Raw genomic sequence first — 14,565 nt, forward strand, 5'->3', positions numbered from 1 at the left:
ATCTTCACTCCTCGACAGGACTAGATCGAGCACTACTAGTCACTCGCTCGCTGTTCAAGTCCAGCGACAACTGCTGCATTCTATCGATATCATTCTTTTGCTTTTTCTTTCCGGTGATTTGATGCTGTTGTTTGAATTGCTAGTGTTGTATGTAGCTATAAGGTATGTAATAGTTACCTACCTGAATCAATGTTTCATAAGCTCTCGAAAGACAAGAAATTTATTGATCCGCTCAGACGATGGTTGCATCTACTGTATAATCGAAATCATATTGACTCCAGTGATGATTTCCCTTAGTTGCTTGGGCTTATTAGCCACTAGCTATGTTCGGTAGGCAGTCAACGTTGGGTCGTCATGATCCTTTGGAGAGCAATGACTACGCCGCAATATAGCAACGCCACAATGTTTTCGTATCCGGAAGAGGGCACGAATAACGAGTATTGGACATGGTCTTGGTCCCCGAATATATGGGTCATTACCTAGACTTTGATACCTATGGCTGTCATTGTCTCATCCTTCGGCTCTGGCTGTCAACACTGCCAGCATCCATCCGCACTAGCTTCCCTTTGAAGAGGCGAGTACATAATGAGTTGAGAATGGAAGACTCATGGAGTTAAAAATAAAATCTTTAGCATAGATGATACCTGTGGCTCTATTCACGATTCCACTACTGTATGCTACCTTATCTACTGCTTTTCTCGTAATGAATTTCTCCTCGCAGGCTATTGCAGCCCTTCAAAAGGCCTTCCCCATTAATCAGACATTCCTTCGAGGATCACTAGAGTTCGATGAACTGAATAGATCGTACCTCTCCGCCATCGAGAGTGACGTCACTCCTGCTGCCATATTCCGACCCAAGGATAAACACGAAGTCTTTAAGTTCATTCAAATCACCCAACCCTACACTTGCAATGGGGACGCCAAGTTCGCTATCCGCGGCGGAGGTCAACAGCCCACCCATGCCTGTGCAAATATCCAGGACGGCATCACCCTCGACCTAGGTATGTTGACCGGCATAGAGGTCAAGGATGATTCCGTCTCAATCGCAGCTGGAGAGCGATGGGGCGCAGTCTACGAAAGGTTGCTTCCTCTCGGTCTCGCGACCTCTGGAAGTCGAAGTGGCAAAGGGGGCATTGGTGGACTGTCTCTATCAGGTAAGTCTTCCTATCCTGTAGAGCTGTAAGATGCGTTTTTCTAACAACGCAGCAGGCGGTCTCTCATTCTTCTCCACTCGTGAAGGCTTCATAGCCGACAACGTAATCAACTACGAAGTCGTACTCGCATCTGGCGACATCGTCAACGCCAACGAGCACGAGAATACTGATCTATTGGTCGCACTGCGTGGCGGCGGCAATAATTTCGGCGTCGTGACACGCTACGACGTCCGTACTTTCAAGCAAGGCCCATTCTGGGGCGGCAGCGTCTATTACTTCACGCCCAGCTTCCCCAGCCAGCTGGAGGCCCTGGTTGCAGAGTTGAAGAATCCAAATGCCACCGCAGAGACCCATCTTATGCTTAGCATCGGATATGCCGCCCAGTTTGGCCAGACTATGTGCCAAAACCAGCTATACTATACTCAAGAGACTGAAAGAAATCCCGAGGTACTCGAGCCTTTCACAAATATTCAGCCACAAGTAGACGCCCTTTACTCAATGCGGAAGCTCAAATTGGTCGAGGCGGCAACGGAACAAACAGGAGATGCCATGGACCGTCGAAGGTAAAGTCTGCCAATGACACTGCAGCATATGTCATATAGAGAACTAACAAAGCTTGATAATCCACGACCTCATACATGAACACCGTCTTAAGAGCCGATGTGGACGCGCTCAAAGCGGCTGCCGACATATACACCGCCGCTCTTGACCCCATCAAGACCGTGGAAGGACTCGTCTGCTCTCTAACACTGCAGCCCTACCCCGTTTCGCTACTCAAGAAGACAGCGGAGGCGGGCGGGAACTCTCTCGGCCTAGATCCCGCTCACGGTCCTCTCGTATCCGTTCTGCTCATCACGTATTGGAAGCATGAGAACGATGACGAAAAGGTCTTCCAAGTCATGCAATCGACGCTGGAAAAGATCAAGTATGACGCTCGCTCGAGGAACAAGACGATCAATTACGAGTTCATGAACTATGCTGCTGCCTTCCAGGACCCAATTGATTCTTATGGTGCAGAGAATAAGAAGAAGCTGCAGGATGTGAGCAAGAAGTATGATCCTGAAGGATTGTTCCAGAAAGCTGTACCTGGTGGCTTTAAGCTGTTCACTTAGCGCTGTAAGCTGCTGCGGTGCACCACAATCTATCTCTGTGGGAAATGTAGAGAATGAAGTTTTGTTACTTTGTGGACATGTAGTGAAAGGATATTGTAATGTACATGATCGTAGCAGCATAATTGTAAGCGTGAAAGTCGCAACGATGTTGCTCATGTTATATAGAAACGATGCTACTACCTATTCTACTTATATACGTAATTTGATGGTAACTATAACCTAACATTAGCTGAAATTTACAATGCCTGCATAATAGAGACGCAATCTCTAAGACGCAATCTCTAAGTACCCTCCCTACATGGCTTCTTCCTATTGGTTAGAAGTAGCATGAAATTGGCAAATAAAAAAAACAAAAAACATACAACAGCGGGGATTCGCTGATGGTCACCCACTCAACTACTAGTCCGCCGGTACATTGCTTAAGTATGGCTGAGCGAACGGGAAGCCCTGTTTTCAATGTCCAATGGTCGTATGTATCAGTTTCTCCATAATCTTCCAAATATGTAGTCGGTTATAGAGAATGATGTAAAACTTCAATCTCGAAAAGGATTTGACCTGTAGTTGATTCTGCGAGTTGTTGGGTCAACTACGTAGCCTGACGTCTATGACTGGGACGTCACAATCAATGACATAGACACTTCGGCGGGTACATGGAATGCTGGTGAAATGGCAGTGCAGTTACAACTCTTTACATTTTGAAGAAGATGCGTCAACTCGAAAGTAGCCATACCAACTCTCTCCTGCTCTTCCCCTTCGTCTCCCTTCCCTTCACCATGGCAATCCCTCCCCATGCTCCGGCTTTCTGCATAGAAGTCGGTCCTCAGTGCTTAGTTGAAGGCACGTTATATGGCTATTATCCCAATTTGGGTCTTAACACTTTGTTTGTTACCATTTTTGGTCTCTATATGAGCACGAATGAGGTAGGGTGCCACTTGAGTTAAATGATTATTCACGAGGAGGAGGGGTCCCTAAGGAAAATGGTGACTTTAAAGCTAACCTATGACTGAAAGGTATAAAAACAAGGGTTAACTGCAGGTAACTCTGCATTCCCACTAGACAATCCCAAGGCATTTATGAAACCGCCCATCTCTTCAGGCTCTCCGAAGCCTTCAAACATAGAAATGTTCGTATGCAGCGTTGTCTGGTTGCCACATTCTGCCCCTTTGCCTTTGCGTTTTTCTATTGCAGCAATAATCATGTGCCCTGCTTCCATCATCTTTTGCATCATCGGCGCCCCAGTTTCTAAAGCCTCTAGAGCCGCAACAAGATACATAGCTCCCGCGTATATTCGAAAATGCTTCACCGACACTCCCGTGTACCATTCCGTTAGCTCCGTAGCCCTTCTTAGCGCCGTCCATGCAACTTCTTCTGGTGGAGCCTGTAGAGTGTCGACTGGCGAGACAGTAAAGTCCCCTCGGCGAATTCCAAGAGTGACATAAATGATTGCGATCCCAAAATCATCTTTGAAAAGGTCTAGCAGGCACTTCATCTGGCTATGTTGACCCGCGGCTTCAAATATGCCTTCCTGGCAAATCATAAGAGCTAGCGCACACTCGAGCACTGCTAAACGTGAGTGCTCCGCATTGGCTGAAGCCTCTTGGGTTATGGCGAATGGTTGGTGTAAATCCAACAAGACCCTCCGGATGAATATTTCCAACAAACCGCGTTGCATTGAAACGTCAGCGGAGGTAGCACCCTCCATTTTTCCCATCGCGAGCTGCATGGCGAGACTCAAGCTATCTCGTAACTTCTTGTTTAGCTTTCCAACTTCCTCATAATTTAGGGCTGGCTTGGTCGAGTGTAGCTGCTCGAGAATAACGGATACTGTGGGAAGAAGCGCGGACATCAAAGCCAGGAACGCCAGTTGGTTTTCGTCGCTGCTATCCTTTAGTCTCTCCTCCCAAATTCCATAATTACTGGTTGTTGAGCCATCTTGTATAGAGAATTCGAATGTAGCGTCATGATCCTCTCGGCGGATGAGAGGGGGTAGATGGAAGTGAATTGAGATAAATTGGTCCATAAAGACGATGGTTGTCCAGATGATAATCCGATTGATCCCTTCATTCTCAGGCATCCCTGAAAAAAGGCTTGGGTGACGATTTAAAGCCATATTCTGGGCTGCACGGACTGTCAATCCGAACAATAGCGTACCGTCCTGCGTATCATGCATGGGGACTAAGTCTATCATTCTAGCTATTATCATCATACAAAGCGTTCTTACGCCTGCCAAATCATGTAGAGATTTGAAACGGGAGTTATTAAATGCTGCTTCTCCAATCGTGAAAAACGTCTTTGACATCTCGGAAAGGTCGTGTTTGCGCAAAGTCGAAGTATTAGCTGGCGCAGAGTGGCAGCTGAGGCCAAGCATTACGAAAAGTTGAGCAAAAGACGTGAGGTCGGCATCCTCGGGGCTATCCCAGAATCTCGCTATTTCCTCGTCAAATAGTGTTGGATTCCAGAGAGGTAGAATCCTATTGAAAGTCTGCATATAGTTAGAAAGCAGGGTATCGATGACCCCACGATCTGAAATATATGATAACAGTTCCGATTTGGAGAGCCGCAGTGACGCGCTTGCAATTTGAAGATTGTCCTTGTTGGCAAAGCGGCCATTTGAGGACAAGAACAAGGATTTTAGCCCTTCCACCTTGTCATACATTGCGCGGAACTCAGGGTCGAGGCCGAACAGATATGGACGAGCTTCTTCGAACTTGGGTTATCATTAGCATGGGCTAAAGCCAAGGTGTTGCAACCTACCTCCCAGCATAAACTAGCCCAAGAGTTTGCCCTAGCCAGGCGTGCCTTGCCATCAATGAAGGCGCCAATGGCTGGAAATGACGCACGAGGAGACCGCGGGTTTTGGTAGATGCAGTCATTACTCCGTCCTGCTATCAAACATCTGTTGCAGGGCTGCTCACGGTCGCACTTCACTTTGCGTCGATGACATGGCAAGCAGGAAACCAGAGTGCGGGGCTTTCGGCCTTGGGATCCTATTCGCCAAGGAATCGTTTCTTCCTCCATAAGGGACGGGAGCAGTGCACTTCAGGCTGGCCCTGGGGGATACTTATCAAGTCCCGATTATTACTGGACTGTTTCTGGTGGGATATCAAGGAGCCAAATGCACTTCTCACTATGTAGACCACGGCGCAGGGGCTTTTCCCTCACCCGAAAAATATCCGACACGAGGACTGCCAATCACCATGATTATAGGGAATGATAAAGGGCAGTACACAACCTCCTATGCCGCAAGTCTACCAACTCTGGGTAAGCTATCTTACACAAGATTATCTAACCAAACGGCTCCTACATCAAGTTTGCCGTGCTATCTTATATTTACTAGTTACTAGCAATCAAAAGCGCTGATCTATCAATAGGAAACACAGCACATCCCTTCTCAATCGGCGATTTCAAGTCTCCAAATCCTTCAACGCCTCAAAAATTCCGTCATACGTCCAGTTATAGGCCATGTTTTTCATCGAGTCAACCTCGTTGAGTTTACGGCTAGCTTGTCGTGTATTCTCCTGAACTTGCGAGGCCCTGGGCCTACGAGCCTTGTCCCAACGCTTAAGGGCCTCTGGTATATCCCCGCGCGAGATATTGTTCTCAATTAGGATGCGAAGACCTTCTGCATCTTCAAGAGCTTGGGCTCCGCCCTGTCCTTGGAAGGGAGCCATAGCGTGGGCAGCGTCGCCGATGAGCACTGCTCGGCCTTGTACATAGGTAGGCAATGGGTCGTGATCCCGGAGTTCCCATACCTTTATTTCCTCGGCATGCCTTAGACAGTAAGTTTCTAGCGCAGTGAGAATGATCTGGAACTGCACTTACTTCATGAAGTCTGCATAAGGGGCGGGGAAGTCTTTAAAGATTTCCAAAACTTCATCGAGATTGCCATCTGTAAACCATGATTCCCCCGCGCTTGATTTCAAATAGTGGTTCGGAAAAGCACAACTGAAGTTGACGTATTTGAAGTCACAGCACGGGTACGTGATCAGAGCACGATTGGTGCCATCGTCAGTTCTCATGATCGATAAATACCCCCCTTCTTTGGGATCCCACCACTCAGGCAGTTTTCCGACTACTTTTGTAGCATTCGAGGCTGAGACAAGAAAACGGAAGATAGTCTGGCCAGTTGGAGTTGCCTTGAATCTGTCGTTGCCAACAATTTTCTCTTTCAGATCGGTATGAATGCCTGAAGCAACTGTTCGGAATAAGCATATGCCAAATATTTTTTAACATGGAAGAGCTTACCAACAATGACATCGGCAGAGAGCACCTCGCCGCCCTGGAGCGTTACAGCTCCTTCGTGAACGTCGATATTTTCCACCTTACAGTTGTAACGGAGAGTAGGCCTGGTGCTCTCATCATGCTCTGTCGCCAGTCGTAGTAACTCGGCTCTAAAGTCTTTTCGCAGGGTCATGAGCCAATCCGCTCCGTATTCTCCAACAACGTCCATCGGTATCTTCTTCACGAGGTTTCCGTTAGATACATCATACGCTTTGAATCCCTTGGAGGTCACAGCATGCGATTGCACGCGATCATAGCCCATAGAATCAAGAATCTTGGTCGCGTTAGGACCGAGTCCAACGCCCTGCCCTCCGGCAATGCGTTCCTCCGTGCTACGCTCCAGGATTGTGACATTTGCCTTCTTGCGCAAGATAGCAGCAGTTGCCAAGCCGGCAACGCCAGACCCAATAATGACGACTTTCAGAGGCATTTATTTTTCTTCTCGTGATTCGTTTGTTGAAAATAGTAAATGTTTGACTGAAGATATGTTTAGAAGTTGATAGACTTGCGTACGGTTGTGATATCGCACCTAAGAGTTCGAGCTTGTCTTCAACAAGCAGCGCCAGCTTTATATATTCATTGTTGCCATACTTGTCCTACTTCATGAGCTACAAAGCCATCGGCGGAGATGTTATCACCGAAAGGATGATGTCGGCACCCCCATTGCGTATCATATCACTTTTCCAAAATAAGTAATCTTTTCACCGAACGCCGAGTCCTTCGAATGTGGAGACCTTCGGCCTTTAGTAACGCCGAACCACAACTTTGCTCCTAGATGAACCCTAATCATCTGTGCATAAAAATAGGACTATTTGTTTCTTGCGTAATAGAACGGTAGTAATTATTGGTGGTGGGCGCGCTGCGGTGATAATTTGTCGAGGGTATTATCAGCCCCAGTACAAGGGATTTTAGCCCTGCCCTGAGCTTCGAAGGATCATATTAGGGTTAGAGTAACTCGTCTAGGGAATCCATATCTCTGAGGTTGCTATATGTATAAGCTGTGTCTTTCCTAATCGGTACCCTCCAGAGAAGCCGGCCGCAAGGTTTCGAAACTCATCCCACAGCGCTTGCAGTGTCGCGGCAATTGACTCCACTACAGTAGATAAAGTGTGATATACCGAACAAAACGGCCGACGAGAAGATAGCTGCGTGCCTCCATTCCCTCATGGTTGCCGATCTTAGGGGTAGGGGGATCATGGCCGACTGCGCGTGAAAGCCGTGACCTTGGGGGACCGTAGCCACGCACATCCGCTCGTTGACTAGTTCGCACCATTGGCGCGAGAGTCCTTCGAGAAGGCTTTCTAAATGATGTTGGCGAGGTTGCCGTTAGGGGAATTATGGAGCAATGAGTGTGGCATTGCTCACTCTTCTTGCAGTAATGACTGACAGGCGCTTCATCGGCCTCTGTTTCTTCGTCTCTTAATGACATTGGTTCTTTACGACCATATTTCGACGCTTCTTTCTTGGCCTTCTCTTACCGGGGGATATTCAACCTGTTTTTCTTCAATGATAGTTCTATCCCTACTAGATTCTATGGGTCTCTTCACTAATAATATTTGGATGCGTTCCGACACATTATACTTCTGCACAAGATTTACAGGTCACTAGCCGAGTGAAATTTGGAATTGATCTGATGCATTGACAAAGTGTCGCTGAAAAGTTTTCAAGCTGCTCTGCGGGGGCGACCTCATAGCCTCAGGTTTCTGCGGTAACAATAGATGCAAAAAGTGAGAACTCCAACTCTCGGAACTCTGACCGCAGAAAAATAGCCGTAAGGGAGAGTCCTACCGAATATTGAAAACATTGAAAAAGTGGTCATAATAAAGGCTAAGACTACGCCAATTATCAAAGCGCCCTAGATATTTGGCGTCGTGAGCGTGGTCAAAGCATCATCAAGAGGCTGAATGTTTCTGAAGTACCTGTTTAACCCCTGCCGGTATAAATTTCGAGATGTTGAGAGGAATGATGTGGTATGTCACGTTGTGAGCGAGTCCGACATAGAATTCTTTTGTGCCAATTGAACAGTTTCGTGGTATCAATGCCTCAGCTTCATCCGGAAGTGCAGTTGTTGATGTATCTGCAGCACTCTGGACTTGGCTAATCACACCAGATCCTATCGTCGGGACTTGACTGATGATTCAAAGTTGTGCGGTATTGGTGCTTTGTATGGGATGGGACTGGGTTTGTTCATTGGATCTAGAGGTCTGTGTGAATATCCATGGCTTTCAATTTGAATCACTGGCGAACTAGTATTTATAAAGATGCATGGTTTTTCGTGGGTTGGACTCACGATTGAGCGGGACCCGACTTCAACTCTACCTGTGCTATTTATCATCATGATATCGCGGGGAGATGATTTAAGTTTCAATGACTTGGAGAACCTTGAGCGATCCTGTCGGGACTGAGTTGTTGTTCGGCTTCGGACAATTGATACACATTACCCATCCCAGCATGAAGGAGGCAGCGCTATCAACCTCGGACAACGCCTTGTTCATGTGCAACAACTAGGGTTCTGGCAGTCTTGCATCTGGATGGTAGTGTCACGGCGGGCAAGCTCATGCAATATTCAGCCAGGGACAATGCCGTTTACATCCATCGGGAGCTCCGTTGCTGCACGGGACGTCATTTCTACTCAGCAAGCCCCTTCATGCGGTGGTGTTGGGTGGCCATTGTAGTAGCTGGGCAACTTTACCCTGCTCTCCTACATCCTATCAGCCTATGGCGACGCAAATCGTGGGTCTTGGTATGGGCCATTCTGAACTGATGTCATGCGAAAGTACTTCTAGCTCAAGTGTAGCGCGGGCGTCGTAATGCCCTTTCTTCTTGATGAGGCGATGCTCAACGAGAGTCGCCACTCTAAGGTAGTGAAGTTACGCCGTGCTACAGCGCCGTAAGCAAGCCCCCAGATTTGGGTGTAGGAGCTCGATGCATGGGAGACCTGATCCAACGAGTCCGCGATCACCATCTAGTTATTTCAACAGCGAACTCTATATCCCTCGGGGTTTTCTTTCTTTCTCTGATGACGCGTATAAGGCTAATAGAAAGCTCTGATCTTCGGCTGTTTTGCGAGGTTTCGGTGACGCGTTCATCGTCTGGAAGCAGGCGTCCAATTAGGAAATGGCTTCTTCATTTATACCAACCTTGTCCCAGCCCGAACTTGTGACAGAGGTGATGCCTATCCACCCACGCCGACCCATTATACACAGGCAGAAACGTTCATCTTTCAATTCAACGCAATTTACTCGTCTATCAGCATGCCGTTCAGCTTTAGTGTTCTGTGCGGCCTCCTCGAGGAATTAGATAAAATCCCCACCAGAAAAACTTTGAAAATACCCAATACCCTGGATTCTGTCGTCGAAATAGTCGTTAACTGGTTCAATAAGCATGATCGAATGATTCCACGAGAAGCACCAGGAGCTATTGCCTTCTTATCATGTATGTTTCCGGAGCGCCGGGCAGACCGCGGTCTTCAATCTAAAAGAAAAGCGCCTTGAATCGATCATCGTCCAAGCACAGGGACTCGGTGCGACACTTTCAAAGCAATTACAAAATTGGAGGGCCAAAGATGGTGCTGACTTTGCGTCCTGCGTCGAGCACTTAATGTCTGCAACGGGTATAGAAACAAGATATGGCTCAAGCGTGACTCTAGAAGAGCTTGATGAGGCTCTAGACCGGATTTAAGGTACATACATCGCTGGCTGTAGTACACTAGTCGACATTTCGAGTAAATCTCGGGAGGTACTGTCCCGAAAGCATTAGCGTCGTAGCGACCCGCCTCCGTTTTAACCCTCCGAGTGTTTGTATAGACAATAATGGCGCTCAAGGCGAGATTTCTATTGTAAGGACAAAGATCTGGAACCTGAAAATTGTGAGGTGATATTCCATGTTCTGGGTTCCGATACCGGCGAGAAGTCCGTGCGGACAAAGACGGCTGATCAGCTTGCTTTTGGAGGTTCAAATCACTCCTTCCAAGACGTTATTGATCTCCATCCGAGAACTAACATTTCCGGATCTAACCACGCTTATCAGATCCGAAATCATCTCCAGCCGCACTTATCAGATCTAAAATCACCTAGGCCCACCGACCCCGGAGTTGAGCAAGCAGTTAAGGTTGTTTACTGGCTACAGTACACTCTTACATAGACACTTTAGGTATAGAACATACATGAAGTTAGCAGGTATCCAGCCCGACGCGCCATCTCTCTGTAGATAAATGGCAATGGGGCCGCTGATTATTGCTGTGCGTGTTTCCCCAGGATCTTTGGTCACGGTTGATTGCCCTCCAATACCATCACCATGGCATACAACAGAGACATTACCGACCTCCAATGTTTGAGTATCGAAGATTTGCGCGTGCTGGCAGCGCAGCGAATGGACAAACAGACTCGGGACTACTATAATGAAGGTTCGGACTCTGGCAGCACGCTTGCCGAAAACATCACCGCATATCAAAAATACCGTATTCGCCCTCGAGTTCTTCGCGATATCTCGGCTATCGACACGACAGTCAATGTCTTTGGCCAGAATTCTTGTATGCCTGTTGGCGCAGCCAGTACTGCAATGCATTGTCTGGCGCACCCAGATGGTGAGATCGCAACGGCGAGTGCATGCAAGAAGCAAGACGTCGTCATGGGGTTGAGCTCTTTCGCAACACAGACACTTGAGGACGTCAAGGACGCAATTGGCGACACACCTATGGCGCTGCAGCTGTACTTGTTCGAAGACCGTGACCACAGTGTAAAGCTGATAAAGCGTGCCAAGGCAAAGGGCTACAAAGCCGTGCTACTCACAGTCGACACGCCGGTCCTCGGGCGTCGCAACCTCGAGATCAGGAATCAGTTCACGCTGCCGAAACACCTGCGGATTGCAAATTTTGCGAACCGTGTCGACGAGAGCTCAGGTGACAGTGACGCAAAGTCGACATACAGCGAGGCAGGGTATTATGATGGCGAGAAGAGGGTATGGCCACGGGGACCCATCCGATTCCACACACACGCCGCCAACCCAACGTTAACGTGGGAGAAGGACATCGAGTGGCTAAAGGAACAATGTCATCCTGAGATGGAGGTCTGGGTCAAGGGTGTCATGACAGGGGAAGATGCGGTTTTAGCTTGCCACTACGGCGTTGATGGCATTATTGTTTCGAACCATGGTGGTCGCCAGCTTAATAGTTCATTGGCAACCATCGATGCGCTGCCCGAAGTTGTAGCTGCCGTACGGAGCCAGGAGAAGAGGATTCCGGTCCACGTCGACGGTGGCATTCGACATGGCACTGATGTATTTAAGGCGTTGGCGCTTGGTGCGGACTTTGTGTGGATTGGCAGGCCCATCCTGTGGGGATTGGCTTACAAGGGCCAGGAGGGCGTTGAGCTTGCCTTGCAACTGATTCGCGACGAATTCAAACTGTGTATGGGTCTTGCTGGTATCACAAAGGTGGAGGACATTGGGCCTGACTATTTGGCAAAAATTGACAAGAACGGCTTCACGGCGCGTTTGTAACTGTCTCTGATTGCGGTAGAAACCGTATTTGTCAAAATAGCAATAGCTCCGTAGCTATTTCTTGATCGAAGAATTATATCTCATTGTCACAAAATCATAGACAAAAGTTTACCATGCAGTATTCCACGAGCCTGGCAATGAGTCTGCTGTTTGTTCTAGAGGTGACTGCGCCCTGTAAAGTGAGGTACATCGCAGACAACATACCCGAATTAACAACTTTACAATTTGGCTAGAGCCAGCAATCAATACTTCGATTGCCTATAGGCCTCTGTTCTGTTTTCCACGGTCATGTGTATTAGATTGCAGATGTGTGCATGAAGATGGCGGGATGGAAATCAAAGATTCTAAATGGTGTCTGTAGAACATTCTTGAGCACTAGTTTACTGCTCAAATAGGCAGGCACAACCATCACACCAATCGTTCGGAATTTGAGCCCATGGGCATAGATCATTCTATATTCGTTTTCCATCGTGCAGATCTTGGGCTAGAAAATTTTACTGTAGAGAAGAAGGCCAGTAAGGTTGGCAAGTGTTTGTGATACAAATTGATAAATTCATTTCTCAAATTTCGCAGCACACAATGGTTGCAGCAGTTCAAACAAGGAGTACGTAGCATTTACCATCATCAGCCATGCACCTCTTTGATATGCCAGCTCTTCAACTTTACGAAAGCATCGAAGCCCTTCGGCCCTAGGGTGCACCCAAGCCCACTGTCCTTCCACCCGCTCCATGCTAAGTCGGGGTTTGGGTAATCGCAGCGGTTCACAAAAACAGTCCCTGCATCTAGCTCTGCAATAATCTTGTGCCCCTCTTGAATATCTTTAGTCCAGACACTTGCAGTAAGCCCATAGTTGCTATCATTCATCAATGCAATTGCTTCTTCGTCAGATGCTACCTTGCACACTGGAATGACGGGGCCAAAGGTTTCTTCGCGCATAACGTCCATAGTGTGGTTGACTCCCGTGAGTAGACGTGGTGCGATGTAGAAGCCCTTTGTTGGGAGAGAGGAAAAGCTTGGGTTTTTGGGGGTAGCATCATGTGCACCCTTTGAAAGGGCGTCATCAATCTGCGCAGTTATGTTTTTGACTGCTGCAGCGGATATCGCTGGACCGACGTTTGTCGTGGTATCGAAGGGGTCGCCGACGTTGTAGCTGTGATATGTCAGTGTCCTGAATCATGGTATGTGCTCAAGGGAACGGGTCGTACTGGCCAAGCTCATCCTGCAACTCCTTGACGAAATTGTCGTGGATGCTCTCATGGACATACAGTCTCTCGACTGCGCAGCAACTCTGACCAGTGTTGAACACAGCTCCATCTACTAACTGTGCAGCGACATATTTCAAGTCGGCATCTGCTCTGACATAGGCTGGGTCGTTACCTCCTAACTCCAGGCCTATAGGTACAATACGCCCAGCCGTTGCTTCCCGAAGGGCTTTTCCAACAGCTGTTGATCCAGTAAAGGTAATGAGTTGGAATTCTGGTATAGCAACAAGTTTCTTGAGCGTCTCAGGGTTACCAGTATGAATGACTTGAAGTACGTCTTTCGGGAGTCCAGCTTCAGTGAAGATTTCGCAGAGGGACTCGCCAATGAGTGGGGTTTGTGGTGACGGCTTGAGTACGACTGTGTTGCCGGCGAGCAAGGCGGGGATGAGTGAGTTCACGATGATGAGGTATGGGAACTATCAATGGTGAGTATATCGTTCTTGAACGGGATCGCCGCGACGTACATTCCAGGCGAAAACAATCAACGTCGGCCCTACAGGCTGCTTTGTTATGTATCGAGTGAAGCCATTCTCAGGTCGTCCCGGGATCTGCTGAAGTGCTTCTTCTGCAATGTCTAGAAGGTAGTCGGCGCGCTTTTGCATGGTTTCAATCTCCTTCGCACTGTACCTAATGGGACGGCCCATCTGAGTCGTAAGTTCATGGCCGAGCTGTTCTTTTCGTTCCTGGATTATGACAAGTGCCTTCGAAACAAGGGATTTGCGTTGAGCAAAAGGCGTAGCCTTCCAAGTTGCGAAGGCTTTGGCGGAGCTTTTCGCAATTCGTTGTGAATCGGACAAGGTGGTACCATTGTTACTAATTATTACTTCTCCAGTTGCTGGGGAGACAGTTTTGATAATTTCTGAAGTCATCTTGAAGACAAAGTCGAGAATGATGAATTGGTGTGGATTTCGCGTTGAGTTCCGACAAGATGTCCAAAAAGACGACAGGTGCCTGAAGATAACAGACTTGGAACTTGATTAATAAAACAACATCATGTGAACGATTATAGGTCTCTGCGCAACAGATGCATCCGTAAATCTAAGCGCGCCGTCGTTATCTACTTGGGCAACCTAGGTGATGGAGCGCGGTCCGCGTCGCACTGCCCCACCAATGCGCGTAGCCGCGCTATATTGCTCTGTCTTGCAACATGCATGCCTTCGTGGAGTGCTCTGAATGGTGCAAATGCGCTTATTCTTGCAGCAGGTGCGGTCGCACCGGTCAGTGATCTTCATTAAACAGGTGAGTCTTGAAAGCCGT

At 48.0% G+C, this 14,565-nt stretch overlaps 5 protein-coding genes across 5 annotated transcripts; 2 read left to right on the forward strand and 3 right to left on the reverse strand.

Moving 5' to 3' along the window:
* Window positions 1-703: 703 nt before the first annotated feature.
* BU24DRAFT_454435 (FAD-binding domain-containing protein) lies at window positions 704-2,266 on the forward strand (the record flags this gene model as incomplete). Its single annotated transcript, XM_033531317.1, has 3 exons — window positions 704-1,154; window positions 1,210-1,717; window positions 1,810-2,266. 3 exons carry the CDS (start codon window positions 704-706, stop codon window positions 2,264-2,266), a joined length of 1,416 nt encoding a protein of 471 aa, XP_033379233.1.
* Window positions 2,267-3,246: 980 nt separating this feature from the next.
* On the reverse strand, window positions 3,247-5,366 carry BU24DRAFT_427091 (uncharacterized protein). The gene is made up of 2 exons (XM_033529136.1): window positions 5,021-5,366; window positions 3,247-4,973 (listed from the first exon to the last, which is right to left on the reverse strand). Exons 1-2 carry the CDS (start codon window positions 5,282-5,284, stop codon window positions 3,264-3,266), a joined length of 1,974 nt encoding a protein of 657 aa, XP_033379234.1. The 5' UTR covers window positions 5,285-5,366; the 3' UTR covers window positions 3,247-3,263.
* A 150-nt stretch (window positions 5,367-5,516) lies between these two features.
* BU24DRAFT_444106 (FAD binding domain protein) lies at window positions 5,517-6,977 on the reverse strand (the record flags this gene model as incomplete). The annotated part of the gene is made up of 3 exons (XM_033530624.1): window positions 5,517-6,037; window positions 6,089-6,461; window positions 6,512-6,977. 3 exons carry the CDS (start codon window positions 6,975-6,977, stop codon window positions 5,671-5,673), a joined length of 1,206 nt encoding a protein of 401 aa, XP_033379235.1. The 3' UTR covers window positions 5,517-5,670.
* Window positions 6,978-10,675: 3,698 nt separating this feature from the next.
* On the forward strand, window positions 10,676-12,046 carry BU24DRAFT_496071 (L-lactate dehydrogenase; the record flags this gene model as incomplete). The annotated part of the gene is made up of 1 exon (XM_033534174.1): window positions 10,676-12,046. The coding sequence occupies exon 1, from the start codon at window positions 10,844-10,846 to the stop codon at window positions 12,044-12,046; it is 1,203 nt and encodes a 400-aa protein (XP_033379236.1). The 5' UTR covers window positions 10,676-10,843.
* Window positions 12,047-12,627: 581 nt separating this feature from the next.
* On the reverse strand, window positions 12,628-14,277 carry BU24DRAFT_48285 (aldehyde dehydrogenase). Its single transcript, XM_033533264.1, has 3 exons — window positions 13,773-14,277; window positions 13,252-13,724; window positions 12,628-13,196 (listed from the first exon to the last, which is right to left on the reverse strand). Exons 1-3 carry the CDS (start codon window positions 14,175-14,177, stop codon window positions 12,671-12,673), a joined length of 1,404 nt encoding a protein of 467 aa, XP_033379237.1. The 5' UTR covers window positions 14,178-14,277; the 3' UTR covers window positions 12,628-12,670.
* Window positions 14,278-14,565: the final 288 nt, after the last annotated feature.

Source organism: Aaosphaeria arxii (assembly GCF_010015735.1).
Source record: "Aaosphaeria arxii CBS 175.79 unplaced genomic scaffold BU24scaffold_10, whole genome shotgun sequence".
NCBI lineage: Eukaryota > Fungi > Ascomycota > Dothideomycetes > Pleosporales > Aaosphaeria > Aaosphaeria arxii.